Source organism: Salvelinus alpinus, chromosome 8, assembly GCF_045679555.1.
Source record: "Salvelinus alpinus chromosome 8, SLU_Salpinus.1, whole genome shotgun sequence".
Classification (NCBI taxonomy): Eukaryota; Metazoa; Chordata; class Actinopteri; order Salmoniformes; family Salmonidae; genus Salvelinus; species Salvelinus alpinus.
This window is the reverse complement of record NC_092093.1, coordinates 45,475,048-45,498,236: the sequence shown is the minus strand read 5'-3', so window position 1 is coordinate 45,498,236 and position 23,189 is coordinate 45,475,048. Positions and strand designations below refer to the sequence as shown.

The following is a 23,189-nucleotide window of genomic DNA, read 5'->3' as shown; positions in this document are numbered from 1 at the left end:
TGGTTAGAGCGTTGGACTAGTAACCGGAATGTTGCAAAAACGAATCCCCGAGCTGACAAGGTAAAAATCTGTTCTGCCCCTGAACAAGGCAGTTCATTTCTCCACCATAAGCCGCCTCCAACGTCGTTTTAGAGAATTTGGCAGTACGTCCAACCAGCCTCTCAACCGCAGACCACGTGTAACCACACCAACCCAGGACCTCCACATCCGGCTTCACCTGCGGGATGGTCTGAGACCAACCACCCGGACAGCTGATGAAACTGTGGGTATGCACAACCGAAGAATTTCTTCACAAACTGTCAGAAATCGTCCACGTGCTCGTCGTCATCATCAGGGTCTGGAATTGACTGCAGTTCAGCGTCGTAACCAACTTCAGTGGGAAAATGCTCACCTTTGATAGCCACTGGCACGCTGGAGAAGTGTGCTCTCCATGGATAAATCACGGTTTTAACAGTACCGGGCATATGGCAGACAAGCTTGTATGGTGTCGTGTCGGCGAGTGGTTCGCGGACTTCAACGTTGTGAACAGAGTGCCCCTTGGTGGCGGTGCTACACTCTATATATATATATACAAAAGTATGTGGACACCCCTTCAAGTGAGTGGATTTGTCTATTTCAGCCACACCCGTTGCTGACAGGTGTATAAAAGTGAACACACAGACATCGAGCACAAATCTCCATAGACAAACATTGGCTGTAGAATGGCTTTACTGAAGAGCTCAGTGACTTTCAACATGGCACTGTTATAGGATGCCACCTTTCCAACAAGTCAGTTCGTCAAATTTCTGCCCTGGTAGAGCTGCCCCGTTCAACTGTAAATGCTGTTATTGTGAAGTGAAAACGTCTAGGAGCAACAACTACTCAGCTGCGAAGTGGTAGGCCACACAATCTCACAAAATGGGCCCGCTGAGTGCTGAAGCACGTAGCGCATAAAAATAATCTGTCCTCAGTTGCAACACTCACTACTGAGTTCCAAACTGCCTCTGGAAGCAATGTCAGCACAATAACTATTAATCTGGAGCTTCATGAAATGGATTTCCATGGCCGAGCAGCTTCACACAAGCCTAAAATCACCATGCACTATGTCAAGTGTCATCTGGAGTGATGTAAAGCTCGCCGCCATTGGACTCTCTGAAGTGATGAATCACGCTTCACCATCTGGTAGTCCGTCGGACAAATCTGGGTTTGGCGGATGCCAGGAGAACGTTTCTTGCCCCAATGCATACTGCCAACTGTAAAGTTTGGTGGAGGAGGAATAATGGTCTGGGGCTGTTTTTCATGGTTTGGGCTAGGCCCCTTAGTTCCAGTGAAGGGAAATCTTAACGCTACAGCATACAATGACATTCTAGATGATTCTGTGATTCCAAATTTGTGGCAGCAGTTTGGGGAAGGCCCTTTCTTGTTTCAGCATGACAATGCCCCCGTGCACAAAGCGAGGTCCATACAGAAATGGTTTGCCGAGATCGGTGTGGAAGAGGCTGGCTTGCACAGAGTCCTGGCCTCAACCCCATCAAACACCTTTGGGATGAATTTGAAAGCCGACTGCGAGCCAGGCCTAATCGCAAAACATCAGTGCCCGACCTTACTAATACTTGTGGCTGAATGGAAGCAAGTCCCCGCAGCAATGTTCAACATCTAGTGGTAAGCCTTCACAGAAGAGTGGAGGCTGTTATAGCAGCAAAGGGGGGACCAACTCCATATTAATGCCCATGATTTTGGAATGAGATGTTAGACGAGCAGCTGTCCACATACTTTTGGTAATGTAGTGTATGTCTGTGTGGCAGGCTTGGCACACAGCCAAGTCAACCGCCTCAGTGCTCCTAATGAGTTTAGAAGGTACCTGACCACAGAGAAGAGCTGTGAAGAGACAGGGAGGTCACATCTCTGCTCATTGTGGGTGGTAGTTAGGGGGTTGGGTCAAAGGTCACAGAAGGAAAGGTAGCTTCTCTTCAGACACCCACGGAGTAACACTCTGAGGCAGAGGCAGGCTAACAGGGGGTTTCAGTCAGGCCGCCTGGTTGAGAATCACTGAGGTAAACCATCAAAACGGCAACCTTTTTTCACACCTTTTGATGCATAAAGGCGTGGTGGAATTTACAAAGCAACTGTTTTAGTATTTCACAACCATTCCTCCATGTCCCACTAATCAAATACCTCTCAAAGTTTTTTTTCTATGAATAAATGCTAATATTGAGTGTCAATCTGTTGTTTCATGATGTGACTTGATGGCAACAAACCACAAACTTTTAGAAAAGGGATTGGCGTACACAAGTGTGTTACTCCCCCAGTGTTACTCACCCAGAAATCAAAAGTAAAAGTAAAACCACATTGTAAATTCATCTTGCTTATCCACTTATTTTATTCCTTCTTTTTCCTTCAACAAGGCATTCTCAAAAACATTCAGTTTCTAAGAAACTGTGAAATGTACAGCACCAACATTTTATTCTTATCTCAAGAAAGTACAGTACCTCAGTACTTTGAGATTTGCTACTCTCACTGTGATGAACAAAGAATTTATGAAGAACTTACTATCAACTTTATTTCAATCAGGGATATGAGTTTCCTAGAACTGTGTGTTCTATTTGTTTTTCTTACTAAAATCATTATGCGTGGAAAGATAAGTTCACAGACGTCTGGTATATAAATGTGTCAAATGTATGCACTTCAAATGAATGGATCCCACGATTACAAAGGAAGGCAGTGTCATTGAGTGTCTCTCACCTATTAACCTTTGGTATGTTTGGAAAATATGAGCAAAACTATGATGGTTCTGTATGAAAATATGTACTCACTGCCAGTGGAGATCCCCCAGCACCCCATGAGTAGGTCTGTGACTGTCTGTCCCACGCATCGCTACATGAGGAATGGCGGTGGGGGTCTTTCCTCTCAAAAAGGGTACATTTACATTTACATTTAAGTCATTTAGCAGACGCTCTTATCCAGAGCGACTTACAAATTGGTGCATTCACCTTATGATATCCAGTGGAACAACCACTTTACAATAGTAGGGTAGGTAGGCTATAGACTATAATGAATGAAATATTCTGCTTCCTTTGATATAGAAAGAACAGAAGTGAGAAATACAGAAGACAGGAAAGGGAAAGACTAATGAGAGGTATCAGGTCTGTTTAATGGGGTTGGGGGATGTCTGTGTACATTGTGAAATATTAAAACAAGGTGGCAGGTGGTGCTTTTCAACAGTCATTTTCTATTTCCCCCAAAATATTTTAAATTCCTTTGTTTCAAATGTCAGAAGGTGGCTGAAAAATCAAGTCTGTTTAGAGCTATTGTCTGACATTTGCTCTGACATTTTACAGAAGCAAATGAGTTATAAAACTAAACATTGCAAATATGTGCCCTTACCACAATAGACAGTCTGGAGTTGTGAAATCCTATGTGGGCATTTTAGTCTTGTCACACCCTGATCTGTTTCACCTGTCCTTATGATTGTCTCTACCCCCTCCAGGTGTCGCTTGTTTTCCCTGGTGTATTTATCCCTGTGTTTCCTGTCTCTCTGTGCCAGTTCGTCTTGTATGTCTTTCAAGTCAACCAGCGTGTTTTCCCGTACTCCTGCTTCTATTCTCTTTTTGCTAGTCCTCACGGTTTTGACCCTTGCCTGGACTCTGTACCCGCCTGCCTGACCATTCTGTCTGCCCTGACCTCGAGCCTATTTGCCACTCTGTACCTCCTGGACTCTAAACTGGTTTTGACCTTTTTCCTGTCCACAACCATTCTCTTGCCTACCTCTTTTGGATTGATTAATAAATATCAAAGACTCTGCCTCCCGTGTCTGCATCTGGGTCTCGCCTTGTGCCCTTATAAGTCTTTCCAAACAAAGCCCTATCTCTCAACACTATTGAACCCGAGACAACATTTAGTTACAAGGAGTAACTATGGCTATAGGGAAGCAATTTAATCCAGCCGTGAGTCCAAAAGGGAAATGCCTGGCCTGCGAAGTACGTACATGGTCCAATTCAATCCCATTATAATCCCTGTTCTCAAACATTACCAGGAACAGGGAAAGATACCCTCTACACAAACAGTCAGGCCTCCCAAGAACAGGGTAAAGGAAGTACTGTATGTTCTGCCACATGGAATACAGTACTTTTTGTTTATTGGTGATTACACATAAGAATTTCATAAGAAAAATGTTTCCCTCCAGCGATAGAGTGCTTTCCTTCCTTCATGGAAGGAAGTTTATGTTTTTTTTGTCTGGTAAAATTCCTGGCAGGAACTCCCCTGTCTCTCTAGAGGAGCACACAGAGGCCAAATAAGGAGTACAAGGAAATGGGGGATCATGACTTGGGCTGTTACAACATTTAGTGACAAGGAGTAACTATGGCTATGACTGCAGACTGCAGTCAAATTTCACGTGACCATTAGTCACGGAAACTAGGCTTCTCCAAGCTCTGATGCTGCTCACGGTCATTAGCCTACCAAACTTGCTAACTGCCTGGTACTCAGCACTCTATTGTCCCTCTAATCATTCTGACATCAACACAAATGTTTTTGAAAATCAAATCAAACACATGAGAGCTCATGTTGCGCAACATTTCTATAGGCTATGCAATTGCGTGATTAAACAAAGTTTTGATGGCCTCTATTAAAACAGGAGGATCCCATCAGCTTTCTATAGTCTAGGCCTACTATACAGTTGAAGTAGGAAGTTTACATACAACTTAGACAAATACATTTAAACTCAGTTTTTCACAATTCCTGACATTTAATCCTAGTAAAAACTCCCTGTCTTAGGTCAGTTAGGATCACCACTTTATTTTAAGAATGTGAAATGTCAGAACAATAGTAGAGAGAATGATTTATTTCAGCTTTTATTTCTTTCATCACATTCCCAGTGTGTCAGAAGTTTACATACACTCAATTAGTATTTGGTAGCATTGCCTTTAAATTGCTTAACTTGGGTCAAACGTTTCGGGTAGCTTCGGTTCCACAAGCTTCCCACAATAAGTTGGGTGAATTTTGGCCCATTCCTCCTGACAGAGCTGGTGTAACTGAGTCAGGTTTGTAGGCCTCCTTGCTAGCACACGCTTTGTCAGCTCTGCCCACACATTTTCTATAGGATTGAGGTCAAGGCTTTGTGATGGCCACTCCAATACCTTGACTTTGTTGTCATTAAGCCATTTTGCCACACCTTTGGAAGTATGCTTGGGGTCATTGTCCATTTGGAAGACCCATTTGCGACCAAGCTTTAACTTCCTGACTGACGTCTTGAGATGTTGCTTAAATATATCCACATCATTTTCCTCCCTCATGATGCCATATATTTTGTGAAGTGCACCAGTCCCTCCTGCAGAAAAGCACCCCCATGATTTTCCCATGATGTCAAGCAAAGAGGCACTGAGTTTGAAGTTAGGCCTTGAAATACATCCACAGGTACACCTCCAATTGACTCAAATAATGTCAATAAGCCTATCAGAAGCTTCTAAAGCCATGACATCATTTTCTGGAATTTTCCAAGCTGTTTAAAGGCACAGTCAACTAAGTGTATGTAAACTTCTGACCCACTGGAATTGTTATAAAGTGAATTATAAGTGAAATAATCTGTCTGTAAACAATTGTTGGAAAAATGACTTGTGTCATGCACAAAGTAGATGTCCTAACCGACTTGCCAAAACTATAGTTTGTATACAAGAAATTTGTGGAGTGGTTGAAAAATGAGTTTTAATGACTCCAACTTAAGTGTATGTAAAATTCCAACTTCAACTGTATTTATTCATGAACTTTCCTGATTTTAAGTACATTGCTTTCCTTATTTGCTTGACAATCACCTGCTCACAAAATGTCATGACCGCCACAGCCGTAATCATGACGACACCCCTCTCTGAATATGGCTACATATTTCTGCTACTGTAAATATCTGATGGATGACGAAGAGTGTGAGTAGGAAATGGGCTGCTGATCATTGCTGAAAAAGTTGGCATTCATTGTGTGTCCAATGAATGTCCAGCATTGGCCAACCACTTATGCCTAGAACTTGGAATAGAATAGGAATAGCTTTAACTTCTATTCTATTAAAAACGGTTTTAAGTGAGAAGTAAGGATTGGTATGAAGCCGAAAAAGAAAGGAAATTCACATTAGCACCACAATGCCTACTCCACCCATGCTCTACCAAGGTTTTCCAGCACACAGCTTTGACCTAATAAAGTAGCTACACTATACTGTATATACAAAAGTATAGCTAGGTAGTTAGGTAGCTAGCTAACGTCAGCTATGCTAGTAATGATAGTGATAAGGATTATCAAAATATACATAAACAGATACATAACCAGCAGTTTATGGTCTATCTACCGGCACACTCATCACCACTGGTTGGACTCCAGCCTCACCTCTTGCCTGATCACCAACGGTCATTGATGAGGTGAACAGTATTAAGTTTAGTAGGTAGGTTTAGTCTGTCCTGTTCAAACTTCAACATAGTATATGTTTGTTTGTCAGACATCACCTATCCCTAACTGCCATTGGTAATAGAAAAATGACTGTTTGTATGCGTTCACAGATGCAGAAAGACCTGGCACTCAACACATCCACTCAACACATCCACAATGAGGTGATTACTAATAATACAGTGCAGCACAAATGTCCATTTTCATTCCATGTGCCACTGATGAACTCTGCCTCAACTGCTTTTGTCAGATGGTAGCCTCAGTTGTTTGATGGAGAGACCATAATTGGTTAGGTTTTATCAGATATTACCTATCCTGCCATTGGTAATAGAACAGTGTATGTAAGCATTTTTATGCGTCTGGAGGGCCTGTTGTCCGGACCTCTGGCAGTCTCTATGGGGGTGCCACAGGGTTCAATTCTCGGGCCGACTCTCTTCTCTGTATACATCAATGATGTCACTCTTGCTGCTGGTGATTCCCTCATCCACCTCTACGCAGACGACACCATTCTGTATACTTCTGGGCCTTCTTTGGACACTCTGTTAACTAACCTCCAGACGAGCTTCAATGCCATATAACTCTCCTTCCGTGGCCTCCAACTTCTCTTTAATGCAAGTAAAACTAAATGCATGCTCTTCAACCGATCGCTGCCCGCACCTGCCCGCCCGTCCAGCATCACTACTCTGGACGGTTCTGACTTAGAATATGTGGACAACTACAAATATCTAGATGTCTGGTTAGATAGTAAACTCTCTTTCCAGACTCACATTAAGCGTCTCCAATCCAAAATTAAATCTAGAATCGGCGTCCTATTTCGCAACAGAGTATCCTTCACTCATGCTGCCAAACATCCCCTCGTAAAACTGACCATCCTACCGATCCTTGACTTCGGCGATGTCATTTACAAAATAGCCTCCAACACTCTACTCAACAAATTGGATGCAGTCTATCACAGTGCCATCCATTTTGTCACCAAAGCCCCATATACTACCCACCACTGCGACCTGTACTCTCTCGTTGGCTGGCCCTCGCTTCATACTCGTCGCCAAATTCACTGGCTCCAGGTCATCTACAAGTCTTTGCTAGGTAAAGCCCTGCCTTATCTCAGCTCACTGGTCACCATAGCAGCACCCACCCGTAGCACGCGCTCCATCAGGTATATTTCACTGGTCACCCCCAAAGCCAATTCCTCGTTTGGCCGCCTTTCCTTCCAGTTCTCTGCTGCCAATGACTGGAACGAACTGCAAAAATCACTGAAGCTGGAGACTCATATGTCCCTCATTAACTTTAAGCACCAGCTGTCAGAGCAGCTCACAGATCACTGCACCTGTACATAGCCCATCTGTAAATAGCCCATCCATCTACCTCATCCCCATACTGTATTTATTTATTTATCTTGCTCCTTTGCACCCCAGTATCTCTACTTGCACATTCATCTTCTGCACATCTATCACTCCATTGTTTAATTGCTATATTGTAATTACTTCGCCATTATTGCCTTGCCTTATCTTACCTCGTTTGCACACACTGTATATAGACTTTTTCTACTGTATTATTGGCTGTATGTTTGTTTATTCCATGTGTAACTGTGTTGTATGTGTCGAACTGCTTTGCTTTATCTTGGCCAGGTCGCAGTTGTAAATGAGAACTTGTTCTCAACTAGCCTACCTGGTTAAATAAATTAAAGAATTAAAATGTGTTCACAGAATTTTGGATGGAGCCAGCACGTGGAGACTTGCAAGATGATGCGATGAAGTCCAGACTGACAGACAGGCATGATACTGATGTCTCTGAATGTCACTAGTCATAACATTTTTACTAGCTACAACTTTTACTTGTATTTGCTTTTTTATTATTGAATTGAATGGTATCAGTCAATTCGGGGAGGCATTGACTGATACCATTCTGTGTGTTCTGCAGCAGTGTCAGGTACTCCTGTTTTATACAGGACACCACACAGGAAGGTATGACATGTTTGTCAAAATGCAGATAGGCACAGTATCTGTATCAGCTGTGAATGACAATGAAATAAAGATGAAAGGTGCATATTGTTATATTGGCAGAACACTGCTTCTAAGGTATTATGTAAAGCACGTGTCAAACTCGTTCCACGGAGGGCCTAGTGTCTGCAGGTTTTTGCTCTTCCCTTGTGCTTGATTGATGAATTAAGGTCACTGATTAGTAAGGAACTCCCCTCACCTACTTGTCTAGGTCTTCATTGAAAGGAAAAAACAAAAACCAGCAGACACTCGGCCCTCCATGGAATAAGTTTGACACCCCTGATTGAAAGGATTGTTTATTCTACATGTACCTGTTACTACATTTGAAAGTTATCAGAACACTTTAGAATATCTCCATAAATTCAGCAATTGCATTCTCATATTACTCTGTTGGTTACTGACCTATTCAAAGCTCCCTCCAGCATCTCACCATACATCTGTCTGTAGTTATTAAACTGCATGAGGTTTATTTGTTGTGATTGAGTGGGGGGAAACAGCTGCGGGCAAGGTTCTGACAAATGGGTGTGTCTTGTTGTTGGCAAGTACATACCCAAGAATCACTCACATCAAACCACACTCCCAAGCCAACTCACGCCTCACTTCTGTCTTGGCCACCAGCATTTGTTGAGTAGCAAGCCAAAAAACAAGGCTAAATCAGCAGGTGCAGTTCCCCTTTAAGCTGTTTGACCAGAGTAAAAGGCCAGCAACACTCAGTATTATTCTCAGAGCCCCATGAAATGACACCATATAATGATTCTACAGACCCTACTGAAAACTCCCCACCCAACTTTTACATCTGAACAAAGAATTGTTTTTCCTGTATAGTGCTATAATTGTACCATAGATATTGTCCATGGCCAGGCACACCCATTTTAAGCTGTTTTACCACAGTAAAAAGCCAACAACACACTGTATTATTCAGAGCCCCATGAAACGACACCATATATAAATTCTACAGACCCTACTGAGTACTCCCCACCCCATTTTTACATCAGCACAAATCGTTTTTTCTCTATAACCCAATATGTAATGCATACATAGTGATTTGCATTGGGGGCATTTATTTGACCTTGGAACATGTTTTAAAAACCCCCATTTAATGCAAATGTCACTTAAATATGAACAAATATGAATCAATGTTCATGTTTAGAGGATTATTTTTCATACATCATGAATAAATACAGGGTAATGACACCTTTTACTACCATTACGTGGGGGACGTTTATTTAGAACGTTTCTCCGAAATTCCGTGATCCGGAAGTACTTTTAGTATTGCTGAGACGCTGATTCATTTATGCATGAAGTGAGATTTGTGTTTACAACATATTTCTCACTTTTTAGCTAACCAAATTCCAACCAAGATGTCCCGGGGCTCAAGTGCAGGTTTTGATCGTCACATCACTATCTTCTCTCCAGAGGGTAGACTCTACCAAGTTGGTTAGTACGGTATATTTTCATTTGCATGCACACAATACTGTACCCAGCTAGGTAAATGCTCTGTCATTGTTCCTAGCTAAGTAGCTAACGCTAATAAATTGATAACTAGCTAACTTGCATTACGTCTATAGTCATTTTTGAAATTTAACATATTCAAATTCTGCATGTAGTTTTAAGTTTCGAAATTTAATTTGACTGCCCCCAACGATATCCGGACAATACGCAGAATGCTCAGCTTGCTAGGCTAACACCTGATAAGAAACACAATTCAAATAACTAGCTAGCTACCTACTCACTCAACATGGACATTTCATTTGTACTAGATTGCTACTGAAAACATGTTGCTTTATTGTGGTAATTGCAGTCGTGAGTGCAGCTAGCTAGTTACTAGTGAGGGAATCTAGCTAACCACAGTATGTTGTTAGCAAGCTAGGAAGTCTCGCGAGGCCATCTTGGTCAATCTCAACGTGAAGGAAGAATGGGTGTCAGATACAATTATGTGTATAATCATTGGTCAGACAGAGATCCTATTTAATTAGAATTGTGATTCCTAATTCTATGGTGCCAGAGGTGTGCAGTTATCTGAAGTGCTTTTGATTTTTGTTGTATGCATTGATTCAATCATGTTCTGAATAATCCTGTTGTGTTTTACACAGAATATGCTTTCAAGGCCATAAACCAAGGTGGTCTCACGTCAGTAGCAGTCAGAGGTAAAGACTGCGCAGTAGTCGTCACACAGAAGAAGGTACCGGTAAGTTCAGCTGTAAAACCATGACCTCATTGTTTTAGGCTTTTCACAAGTGGAGTACTAACTTAGTCCAACAATTGGATTCCTTAAAAAGGATGTTACCTTGTTTTGTCTCTACTAGGACAAGCTGTTGGATGCCTCCACAGTCACTCACCTGTTCAGGATAACAGAGAACATTGGCTGTGTGATGTCAGGGATGACAGGTAGGAGTAGGATACACAATACCTTAGCAAGACTACTTGGTAAACTGCTACGATGGTCAAAGCCAACTCTTATTAACAACTACAACAACTTCACTTTTACTTGTATCCCAACTCATATAATTCAACTCTTACCAAGAAAAGGTACTCTTCCCCCTTCCATGTGCATAACATTAAGGCCTACCTTGAAATTGCCAATTCGCAGTGCTGGCTCTAACGGCTTGACTCTTCTCTCCTCCAGCGGACAGCAAGTCCCAGGTTCAGAGAGCGCGCTACGAGGCAGCCAACTGGAAGTACAAGTATGGTTATGAGATCCCAGTGGACATGCTGTGTAAGAGGATTGCTGACATCTCTCAGGTGTATACACAGAATGCTGAGATGAGGCCGCTGGGATGCTGTAAGTGCATGTTTATTCATGTTCACCATCACTGGATTTATGTGTGTTGGAACTGAAATTTGAAGCACAAGTTCTACATACTAGGCAGTCAAAAGCATGCAATTGTAATGAGCTGTGTTGTACTCCTAATTTTAATTCTGACAATTATAGAAAGACAATGCCAATGTATCTTTTCCCTGATATTGTTTACAACTCTTAGATTATCTTCTGCACAAACAAAATGTTCTCCTTGACCAATATCATGTCTTTCCTTTCTTCTGCTTTTCAGGCATGATAGTGATAGGTGTGGATGAGGAGTGTGGTCCCCAGGTGTACAAGTGTGACCCTGCAGGCTACTACTGTGGCTTCAAGGCCACTGCTGCAGGGGTCAAACAGACAGAGGCCACCAGCTTCCTGGAGAAGAAAGTCAAAAAGAAACTCGACTGGAACTTTAAAGAAACTGTTGAGGTAGAAAACCCCTTCCACTCCGCTAACTGTGTACATACAGTACAAAGTTTAGTGATACAACAAAATGAAAGTGAAATGAACTACTAAGTGAAATGTTGTACGGTCAGCATTTGTTTCTCCCCTCTGCAAAAACAGTAGATGTGGTTTAATTGTATCTCTCTCCTTCTGCTTCCCTCTCTTCAGACCGCCATCACCTGTCTGTCAACAGTCCTGTCAATTGATTTCAAGCCCTCTGAGCTGGAGATAGGAGTCATCACAACAGAGGATCCTAAGTTCAGGTGAAGCACCACTCTGCTCTGAACACTCTCACTTAGCATCATTAGGCCCCATATAAAATACAGTAAGACCTTTGTTGTTTAGAAAGTGTGTAAAAGAGGTACACTTTAGGTGTGGAGGTGCTATATTGGTCTGTCCCACTAATGTACCACCAGAATTGTGTTGTCGTGAAGTTCATAGTGAGGAATGTCGAATTTGAATCTGTATTTTTTTCTAACTGCAGGATTCTGACCGAGTCTGAGGTGGACATCCACCTGGTGTCCCTAGCGGAGAGAGACTAAGCCCAGAAAGACCAGAGAGATGTGTAACTGAATGATGGGATTTGTAGTCCCCCAGTTGAAGAATGGTGTTATCCTTGTTTGCTGTATATTTTACCCCCTGTTCCATTAAAAATGTTTCTAGTAAATTCTTATATTTGAATTCATTTATTTTCAGTTAGATCTCTTAATGTCGGGACATGTTTTTTTCTCAGGTACTAGTGACAGACTGTGTAGGAGTATGACAATATTTTTCTTTTTAAATCAGTGCTCATTGTGTGACCATAGATTTGACTGAATTCTGTGCACCAGGCCTTTGTTATATGACCTAGTACTAATTTGACTTTTTTTTTTACCTGTTTAAAGATCTGTTCCAGAGGTTTTGTATATGTTTTCGCTAATAATTCTGAAAGTAGTACTCACGAGGCAAAACGGGGTTCAGGAAATGTTGCACAGTTGTGTATTACGTCATCCATTTCGTATGCTACATCCAACATATAAATAAATTGCAATTCGTAGGATGTGTTCCGAATTGCAATTCGTACAATATATTACAAATTTGTAAGTGCATTTCTACAATATGTTTGTAAGTGCTTATGATCCTATTCTCTCTTTAAATTAGGTGATCTGACTGAGACAGATTTAGAAACTGGGAAAGTTTTGAACATTGCTGCAGAGTAGAACATTGACTTCCTGTTGTGGTTCTGCTAATTTAATCACGTCATACTACTGCAGAACTGTGGTAGAGGTTCTTTACTACAGTCAGTCAAAACTGGTTGTGTCCTGTTTAGCTCCTATCATTTCTATGCATTCTCCACTTTCAGAAAGTCAAAAATAAATTTGTTTGAAAATGCACCTCAGGCGACAATCACAAGGCAAACTGTCTTGTGCAATATTTATATGTGATGAGAGAGATGTGAGTAAAAGGTGTTTACATACCTGAATGCATAGCGGGTAAAGGTTTAATGGCTTCCAGATAAATGTATTATCAATAAGTGAACTAGATGGGTTATTTTCCTATTGGAAAGGGTCACATATCGAATGCGGTTTAGATTACAGAGGCAAAAGACTAATCCAAAGTCTCAGGATTAGTGTTTTGTTGACTCGTCATGTTAGTTCTATGTCCAGAGGGTATGAACAGATTACATGCAGAGGTACTGTTGTGTCCTTGGGTGAGGCTGAGTCAGATTCCTTAGGAAATCCCCTGAGAATCCAGAGGTCTATAGGCCAACTGATGTTTATGACCCACAGCAATTATAGGGTCCATTTTACACTGCCAGTAGTCCAAAGATCATGCATTTTTCTACCACTGACTGACTATAATAGTGTTTATCAGATGTGCAACTGGGAGCAAGGGTTGCTGAAGGAGAGCTGCGGATTTTAGAATATTCGTATGAAAATCTGTCGCCAATTGGATGGAAACCTGGGGTATGTTTAGTCAGCTGAAATGCAGCCTTGTCCTGTGTTATACTTTTAGCTCTCAGGGTTTCCCAGTAGTCATTACTGCTACTGGTAATACAAATAATAGGCATGGGTAGTCCAGTCTGGTAAATTTCAGTAATTCCCTGTTTGGTGAACAGTAGGTTTTCTACAGAATGAGTCGGCACTTCCTATGCCTACCCAGACACTGATTCAGTGGTACTTTTGAGGTGTAATGTTTTGTATAAAACAGTGCAGAACAGGAGCTCCTCTTACACATCCAATCCGGGAGGGACTTTTAACTATGTGACTCACAGATCTGATGACCCCACCCCAACCAAGAAACCCCAGACTAGTCCTCTGTAGCTCAGTTGGTAGAGCATGGCATTTGCAACACCAGGATAGTGGGTTTGATTCCCAGAACTACCCATACGTAATATGTGTGACTGGTGCTTTGGATATAAATGGCATATATTATATATTTCAAGTCCTGTGTGTGTTATGTGGGGGAAGGGGAATTCACTTGTCTTGCAAGTCTGTGAAAAATGTACATGAGCCTTGTGCAATGGTGGGAAAAAGTACCCTGTTTTCATACTTGAGTAAAAGTAAAGATACCTTAATTGAAAATGACTCAAGTGAAAGTCAACCAGTAAAATACTACTTGAGTAAAAGTAAAAAACTATTTGGTATTACATATACTTAAGTATCAAAAGTGAATGTAATTGCTAAAACATACTTAAGTATCAAAAGAAAAAGTATAATTCATTTAAAATTCCTTATACTAAGCAAACTAGATGACACCGTGTTCTTGTTTTTTTAAATGTGTGGATAGCCAGGGGCACATTCCAACACTCATACATAATTTACAAACGAAGCATTTGTGTTTAGTGAGTCCGCCAGATCAGAGGCAGTTGCATTTTGGAATGTTCTCTTTGGCCCTTTTTCCTGTCCTACTAAGCATTCAAAATGTAAATAGCACTTTTGGGTGTCATGGAAAATGTATGTTGTAAAAAGTACATTATTTTCTTTAGTAAAAGTTGTCAAAAATATAAATAAATAGTAAAGTACTGATACGCCAACACAGCTACTTTCAAGTATTTCTACATAAGTACTACATAAGTACATAAGTACTACACCACTGGCCTTGTGTGGGATTTTCCATGTCAGTTAGTGAGTAGTGTTGGCTAAGTTAGGCAGTTTATTGAGATGGTTTGATACTGTATATTACTGTGTAAAAATGGACATGGAGAATTACTAGAGTGTGACAGGAAATTCAGGACTGTACTGTGAGACAGTTTGCTGAAATAATCATCGTGTCACAGGAAATGAACCAAAACCACAGTGCGTAAGAGTAGGAAATAGAGCAGTCAAAATCCATTTATAGATGCATATTTTATTCATTATTTTCAATAGTGTTTCACTCACATTTAATAAAAACATTCACAAGTATAAAAATATCTCTGTGTATTTACAATATATTACTGATATATACATGAAAATAGGAGAATTCTCTGAGGTCAGGGGTCATATTATGTGTGCGGTGCGTTGGATCTTCATAGAACACCAGACTTCCATCCCGACCGAACGGCATCTTCAGTCTTGTCTCTCTGTCGCCTTGTATGTCGGCAGGCTCTAGGCGGCTCTCCCGAAGGCTTCTGGGACCTGGAGTTCCCACTGGGCTTTGACTGGACTGGCCCGTAGCAGCTTCCTCGACTTGACTTCACATCACCATGTGATGCGACCACTTCAATTCTGCCCGAATGTAATGTCATCGTACATCTGTGTAGAAAAAAAAGAAACGAATCTGTAAACTCAACTGTCATTTAAATAGAAAAAAATATTTATTTGGTAGTAAGTAGTCAATCCATTTGAACAGATAGAGCCTTTCCCCCCTCTCTCTAGTACTGCAGTTTTTAATTAATTTAACCTTTGTTTATATAGAGATCAAATCTCTTTTACAAGTGAGACCAGTGTAGCTGTTGTTAGCTTCTCACCTGTTCATCATCAGACATGCACTCCTCCTCGCTCTCTTCTGATTCGCTCTCAGGCAGCTCTCTAAGCTCCTGGTCTGTCTTCTCATACAGCTGGTGGCAGATCTCTGTGTTCTGACGCCCGTAGGTCAGGTGGTACGGCGTGTAGCCCCCGTATGTCACACTGTTGACGTCTGCCCCCAGGGAGAGGAGCCGGTGGACCAGGGATAGGTTCTGGAGGTCTACAGCCAGGTGGAGCGCTGTACGACCGCTACATTGTTCCTGCGGGGAAACAAAAATACACCAAACATTAGTTTTTTGGGGTTTGAGAATACATTTAGGTTTTCAATCATCAATGGGGATACTTGATTATTGGCAACAGAATACCTGTGTGATGAACATACCTGTGCATTGATGTCGGCACCAAGCTGAACCAGACTCTCCACCATGGAGAGGTATCCATTAATGGAGGCGAGGTGGAGGCAGTTGTGTCCGCTGTAGTTGGGGAAGGTGAGGATGTAACTGAGGTGGCGGAGACAGTTCTGGGTGATCACACTGAAGGAGGTGAGAGAGCCCTTCTTACAGGCGATGTGGAGGGCGGTGTTCCCACTGTCGTCTACTAACCGCGGGTCACACCCGGCCTTCAGTAGCCTCTCTACCAGATGGGGCTGTTCTGTGATTACTGCCAGGTGGAGCGCAGTCTGAGAGAAGAATTAGGTGGTTAGATATTGTTTTCAGGTGTAAATACCACCATTTAGATGGCTTGTTTATAACAGTTAATAACTATATGTGTAGTAATGACCACTTGTTTCAATAAGACAGTTGTTTATCAACCAATGAATTGTTTTAATTAACGAATTAAGTATGTTTTTTTATTAACCTATATATTTGTTAAATTGATCAATTATCTATTTCCCCATTGGTCATCAATAATTACCTGTCTCTGATTGTTTTGTGCGTCCAGTAATATATTATCATTGTGTGACAGTTTGATCATCTGCTCGGCTTGTTCTGTGGCTTCATGAATAATGGCCAGGTGGAGAAACCTGTGTGGAGGAGGGGAAAATAAAACGTTTAAAAAAGGCTGCGATTCAGATATGCATGGCGCATAGGAAGTGGTTGAACAAAGCGCGAACACTAGAGCCTTGCGCAATAAAGGATTATTTCGGGTTATTTCCACCAGTTGCGGCTTGACACATCTGATGCATTATCATTCCTGGCATCTCGTCAGGGACTTTCCTAACTGCGCAGAGCTGACTTTAGCAACGCCTAGGCGCAGCTCTGAGGCAAAGTACATACTCATCATACAACTGAGTCCAAAAGTCATTTTGTTTACTTGCAAATTATGACTATCATGTTGTTTACTTGCAAATTATGACTATCAGCTGCTCAATTTTACAACATCTTGATAACATGAGCATATCTGTGAGTTTTGTATACTTTATGAAAGCATAGGATTTTGCATAAAATGCTGTATTCTTAAAACATTGTTTTAGAATATAATAGGATATTTCAATTTGCCTTTTTGCACTTGCAGTAGGCCTATAGGCCTACATCCCTTTTAAATGCAACATTACCCAAAGATAAAAGTGAACTTACGTGTCGCCGTCCTCGGTCACTGTTTTCCTCCAGGGTTCATTACTGCAGGGGTTTGCCAAGACTTCGACATTGGCCACTCTCAATTCCTCCAGCTCCTTCACAAGGTTACCATATTCATCATCTTTTAGAGAATCCAGACCGCTATCAAAACGGTCTTCTTGGTAAGGTACCATTTTCCCGTGTTTTGATTCCATATCATCATAGTTATAATCCATTTGTTTGTGGTTTGAAACTGTAACATCCATAGTGAATAAGACTGATAAGTCGACTCACTTCTCTGTTCTCTCTCAAGTTTGGAATTGGAGTGTGTGTTGGAGGGAGGCGCCAGTGGGTTTAATGCTCTACGGGGAGGAGACAAAAGAATGGGGGATTTCCACATTGAGTTATCTCGACACAACTAGCAGGGAAACTCATAGACTGGGCTTTTATGAGAAAAATTCCCCTTCGAATTAGCCCCACAGACTCAGAGTAAGAATGAAAACTTGTAGTTTCCTATTAGACATCAAAATCTACCTGTGATGCAGACAGAAATACCTTCAATGAATGAGATAAATGAATGAGAGACAAACGGGTGCCTTTGACAGGTTCTAGAATAAATCCCTTTTCACTTAGGGAATTAATGTGTCATAACGAGGTAATTGAGGGAAATTACATAATTGTTCAGCACATTTTGCAAATTTTGACTGTATACAGGAGAGACTAGTATTTTGATAACTATGCATGCAGGTGTTCCATGGAATGTAAATTGAAGGTCAACCAGTGTGTGAAATATCATATTAGTTTACCCTATTTATTATTGTACGATTACAGTTCTGCACCTCACCTGATCTCATATGCTATCATACATGAATAAAATGCATATCTGCAAGCATAAACAGATAATACATTGCAAATGTATTCTCCATATGGCCAGGTTTTTATCCAGGTTGGGATACCATGTTGGAGGGATGTTTGCAGCCTTCATGTAGGAATACAGAACAAAAGTCCAGTGTAGGGAAAACAAAACCAAAATATTCCCTCTAGTTGCATGGTTCACATGTCTTTGGTGAATCAGATAGAGTTGGGAGACAGATGATTCCACAGGGACTCTGACTGCAGAATAAAACCAGGGGGCATGGTGTACATAACCCCACAATGAAACTGACACTGCTGCATGTTCCTTCATGGGATATAGCCTACTGGAGTAACCCTTGATGTGCTGCAAATACCTAATGTAATATTACATGACATTCCCTTGGAAATCAAAAGAGTTTCCCTAAAACAACACTATTGAGAGATGTTGTGAAGATGTAGGTTATGCAAACATCTTTGGTATTTACATCATGCTTGACGTCTGACCCAGTCTAAGGATGTGAATGTGTGAGGGGGATATCACCCCAGAGGGAAACTTCTCACCTTGCATAACATCTCTGCTGGCTTTACCTTGCGTGACAGCGTTTATAAACTCTATACTGTCTACCTGGGATAGCCTCACCCTGACAAATCAACTGAAAACGTCATGTTTGCACAGGGACAGATGATTTTAACAACATAGCAACCGTAACCACTAACAGTAAGCATTCACACATCTGTGGGGCGATACTGGGTGAGATGACACTGTACACACACACACACACCCTGCTGTCTGATGTAAAGTGAGGGTGTGCGTCACACCGTCAGGAGTCTGCCTGTTGTGGCAGGCACACTCCTCTATCTGTGTAACAGAACATCTCTCTGACAAGTAAAGCGCCACAATACTGAAACTAGGCTAAGGACATAATATGCTTTTTCTGGAGGGGATTTCAGTCTAATTTCATAATGTTATCATGACTTTTGATTAGATTTTTTTAAGGAACCCCCCCCCCTGCCAAAAATATAGGAAGTTCCTGTTAATTTGCTATAGTAAAATGTTGTAACATCCTTCCTTCAGCCACTTTGTTCTGTGTTTACTATGGTTTCCATGCGCACCATTTCTATTGCCCTCTATCGGGTTGCAGTTGTAACAGCTACTTCCTTGCTTGACTATTACACAAGCATATGCATTGCTCAAGGCACCACATAAACTTGTTTGCAAAGATAGTGCCCTTATGATGTTTCCAGTGACCTAATGATTTTAACATTTAGGCTTACTCCAACGTATAACCTTAGTCTGGATTCAGACTTCAACTATCTATTTATGGGACGTCATTTGTGGGATCACATCTTATATTCAACTGATTTGGTAGTTTCAGTAGTCATACATTGTTACATTAGTCACATTCGTTTTTCCAGTCAGTTTTGTGTTACTGCCCCATTTTGCTGTTCAGTCTTATTAAAAAGCCCTAGAGTTGATGTCCGCGCCCCCGTGGAAATCTAATTAGCATAATCAAAAATCCCCGTAGAAATCTGTCTATTTAAGCTGGAGATATCTGTTTGTATGGGTGGCGTCACAATCCACTGCATCTGCCAATGTCATCCTTCCGCATCTGCGGTGAAAGGTGGGAGAGCTACAGCTGTGTTTGTCAGACCAGGAGACATCCTGAAAATCGGTCTTATCGAAAGTGTCTGTAGCACCCGAACGGTTTGGCGTGCAAAACTATTATCACCCCTCTATGGAAAGACAAGACTCTCACGAACACGTAGCTCTCTAGCATGCCCACAAGCCTCACAAGACTTGTCTGAAGGTAGCCCGGTACCAGTTTAAAAAAATTAAGGAAGTAGTTTAGTGCCTAAAAAAGGGGTTAAATATGTGAGGGTTTTTAATGCCTAGAGGGGTCCTAAAATTCAAAATCAAAGCTACATGATCCTTGCTATGACCAATTTAAAACAATTCATATGTTAACTTTGTACAGTAATTTCCTGTCTGTTTTCCAATAATACTGCAAGGCAAGTTCCCCTTTCTAGGAACAATTTGATATTCCAGTCTAAAAATAGAATCACACAATGACACAGCATGTATAACTTCCTCCACTGTTCCATATACTGTATGTCAGGGGTCAGGTGTGTGTGTGTTTGTGAGAATGCATGTGTGTGTGTGAGTGGACACAGTTACAGATTGATTTAGTTTAAAATAATGCCTTCTACTTTTTGTTTTAGGGCGTTAATCTGTGGACACAGCACCTACCCACAGTTCTTACTGACTTCCCCCACTTTCTGTTTAATGAGCCAATGTGAAAATGAAAGGGCACTTTAACATGTCAATCAGATGGCACCATTTATGTTCCACTGTCTGAATAGTATTAAATAGTCAACCTTTCTGCTCCTACATCCGACTCATGCTATGGCCAACATGTCTAAGGGACTTCACCCGTCCCTTATCCACATAAATATATTTAGAACGTATATTGGACTGATGTAATTTGACATAATAGTGGATGTCTGATGAGTTATTCTCAGACACAGATTACAACAGGGTTTCAGTTAGAGTGAGGTGACAATGAGGACATAATAAGATACACTATATATACAAAGTATGTGGACACCCCTTCAAATTAGTGAATTCAGCTACTTCAGCCACACCCGTTGCTGACAGGTGTATAAAATCAAGCACACAGCCATGAAATCTCCATAGACAAAACATTGGCAGTAGAATGGGCTTACTGAAGAGCTTAGTGACTTTCAACGTGGCAGTGTCATAGGATGCCACACTTCCAACAAGTCAGTTCGTTGGTTCAGCTGCAAAGTGGCTGGCAACACAAGCTCACAGAACGGGACCTCCGACTGCTGTAGCGTGTAAATATCGTCTGTCCTCGGTTGCAACACTCACTACTGAGTTCCAAACTGAGTCTGGAAGCAACATCAGCACAAGAACTGTTTGTCTGGAGCATCATGAAATGGGTTTCCATGGCCTAGCAGCCACACAGAAGCCTAAGATCACCAAGCGCAATGCCAAGTGTCGGCTAGAGTGGTGTAAAGCTCACCGCCATTGGACTCTGGAGCAGTGTAAATCCGTTCTCTGGAGTGATGAATCACACTTCACCATCTGGCAGTCCGACGGACCAATCTGGGTTTGGCGGATGCCCGGCGAACGATACCTTCCCGAATGCATAGTGCCAACTGTAAAGTTTGGTGGAGGAAGAATAATGGTCCGGGGCTGTTTTTCATGGTTTGGGGTAGGCCCTTTAGCTCCAGTGAAGGGACAACTTAACACTACATCATACAATGACATTTTAGACGATTCTGTGATTCCAACTTTGTGGAAACAGTTTGGGGAAGGCCCTTTCCTGTTTCAGCATGACAATGCCCCCGTGCACAAAGCGAGGTCCATACAGAAATGGTTTGCCGAGATCGGTGTGGAAGAACTTGACTGGCCTGCACAGAGCCCTGACTTCAACCCCATCGAACACCTTTGGGATGAATTGGAACGCTGACTGAGCTAGGCCTAATCGCCCAACATCAGTGCCCGACATCATTAATGCTCATGACTGATAGTTGAAGTCTGAATCCAGACTAAAGTTATAAATTGGAGTAAGCCTAAATGTTAAAATCATTAGGTCAGTGGAAACATCATAAGGACAAGTCACCGCAGCAATGTTCCAACATCCAGTGGAAAACCTTCCCAGAAGAGTATAGTATAGCAGCAAATTGTTTGTCTTTTTTATTTAACCTTTATTTAACTAGGCAAGCCAGTTAAGAACATATTCTTATTTACAATGACGGCCTACACCGGCCAAACCCTAACCAGGACGACGCTGGGCCAATTGTGCGCCGCCCTATGGGACTCCTGATCACGGCCGGTTGTGATACAGCCCGGAGATCGAACTAGGGTCTGTAGTGACGCCTCAAGCACTATGATGCAGTGTGTTAGACCGCTGTGCTTTTCGGGAGTCCCTAGGAGGGGGGGGGACCAACTCCATATTATTGCCCATGATTTTGGAATGATATGTTCAACGAGTAGGTGTCCACATACTTTTGGTAAACTAATGTATGTTTCTAATATGAGGCAAGTTTTAGCTGAACCCATCCTTACTACAACAAGAATAATCAAGGTATGTTCGGACAAGAAAATACATTCCTCAAAACAAGCAAAGATTTGGTTACAAATCTTGTTACCTAGAAAAAGGTATATCTCCTAAATGAACAGATTGTTCATGTAGCAAGACAATGACCCGAAACACACAATCAAGTCTACATAAAAATAGCTAGAAGCAACATATTTTAAGTTTTGGAAAGTCCAGACCTAATCCCAATTGAGATGACTTGAAATGAGCAGTTCATGCTTGAAAACCCACATTTGTTGCTGAGTTAAAGCAGATATGATATAAGAGTGGGCCAAAATTCCTCCACAACAACGTGAGAGACTGATCACAGGAAACGTTTGGTTGGAGTCGTTGCAGCTAAATGTGGCACAACCAGTTGAGTGTAAGGGGAGAATTAGTTTTTCACATAGGGGCATTGGGTGTTGCATAACATTGTTTATGAAATAAATGAAATAAGTATGTAATTGTTGTGATATTTGATCACTCCAGTTCCCTCTATCTAATGAAGATCTGATAACATTCAGTATCTAAAATATGCAAAAGCAGTGAAAATTAGAAAGGGGGAAAATACTTTTTCACGGCACTGTAGAAAAAGGAGCATACAAATCTTTGGAACAACTTCAGCTGTCCAAGAACTAGCATGCCATTCTAATATATTTCTATGGTCTATTCTAAGGACTTGGCAAATAGTTTTTCACGGCACTGTAGATTCACCGAAACTAAAACAAAATCAGTCCTCAGATCATGCCTCTCCCCTCGTCGTTCTCAGGGTTTCATGCTGAGTGTGTGGTGCTCCTGTGTGGTGCACATTTTCGAGGAAACGTGGGTGAATTTCAGAGTAGGGGTAATACCTTTTACACTCAAGCATTCCCATGGTCAGATAATGACAGACCTAAGATCTGGGTGTCATGAGTTCGTTCCTCTCCCTGTCTGACCCACTGCTCCAGTGATATGGTTGAATGCATTCAGATGTGCAAGTAACTAGGTTCCTTTTTCAGTTTTTTTTTTTTTTTTACTGGAGCTAAACTTCTCACTGTTTAGGCCTATATCAAGGTATCACTTCCAGGCTACCAAATCCCCCAAAGAGTTCAATCACTTAA

At 41.6% G+C, this 23,189-nt stretch overlaps 2 protein-coding genes across 2 annotated transcripts; one reads left to right on the top strand and one right to left on the bottom strand.

Annotated features, from left to right (window-relative positions):
• The first annotated feature begins 9,610 nt into the window (after positions 1-9,610).
• On the top strand, positions 9,611-12,313 carry LOC139583215 (proteasome subunit alpha type-6). The gene is made up of 7 exons (XM_071414049.1): positions 9,611-9,839; positions 10,496-10,590; positions 10,709-10,790; positions 11,029-11,184; positions 11,453-11,631; positions 11,815-11,909; positions 12,131-12,313. Exons 1-7 carry the CDS (start codon positions 9,764-9,766, stop codon positions 12,186-12,188), a joined length of 741 nt encoding a protein of 246 aa, XP_071270150.1. The 5' UTR covers positions 9,611-9,763; the 3' UTR covers positions 12,189-12,313.
• A 2,643-nt stretch (positions 12,314-14,956) lies between these two features.
• LOC139583214 (NF-kappa-B inhibitor alpha-like) lies at positions 14,957-17,546 on the bottom strand. The gene is made up of 5 exons (XM_071414048.1): positions 17,153-17,546; positions 16,491-16,599; positions 15,958-16,254; positions 15,578-15,835; positions 14,957-15,362 (listed from the first exon to the last, which is right to left on the bottom strand). The coding sequence occupies exons 1-5, from the start codon at positions 17,395-17,397 to the stop codon at positions 15,330-15,332; spliced, it is 942 nt and encodes a 313-aa protein (XP_071270149.1). The 5' UTR covers positions 17,398-17,546; the 3' UTR covers positions 14,957-15,329.
• Positions 17,547-23,189: the final 5,643 nt, after the last annotated feature.

Coding starts and splice junctions, on each gene's coding strand:
- LOC139583215 (XM_071414049.1), top strand. CDS start 9,764: ATGTCCCGGGGCTCAAGTGCAGGTTTTGATCGTCACATCACTATCTTC. Junction 10,791..11,028: donor TGTGATGTCAGGGATGACAG/GTAGGAGTAGGA, acceptor TCTCTCCTCCAG/CGGACAGCAAGTCCCAGGTT. Junction 11,910..12,130: donor ACAGAGGATCCTAAGTTCAG/GTGAAGCACCAC, acceptor TTCTAACTGCAG/GATTCTGACCGAGTCTGAGG.
- LOC139583214 (XM_071414048.1), bottom strand. CDS start 17,397: ATGGATGTTACAGTTTCAAACCACAAACAAATGGATTATAACTATGAT. Junction 16,255..16,490: donor CACAAAACAATCAGAGACAG/GTAATTATTGAT, acceptor TTCTTCTCTCAG/ACTGCGCTCCACCTGGCAGT. Junction 15,363..15,577: donor GCATGTCTGATGATGAACAG/GTGAGAAGCTAA, acceptor TTTTCTACACAG/ATGTACGATGACATTACATT.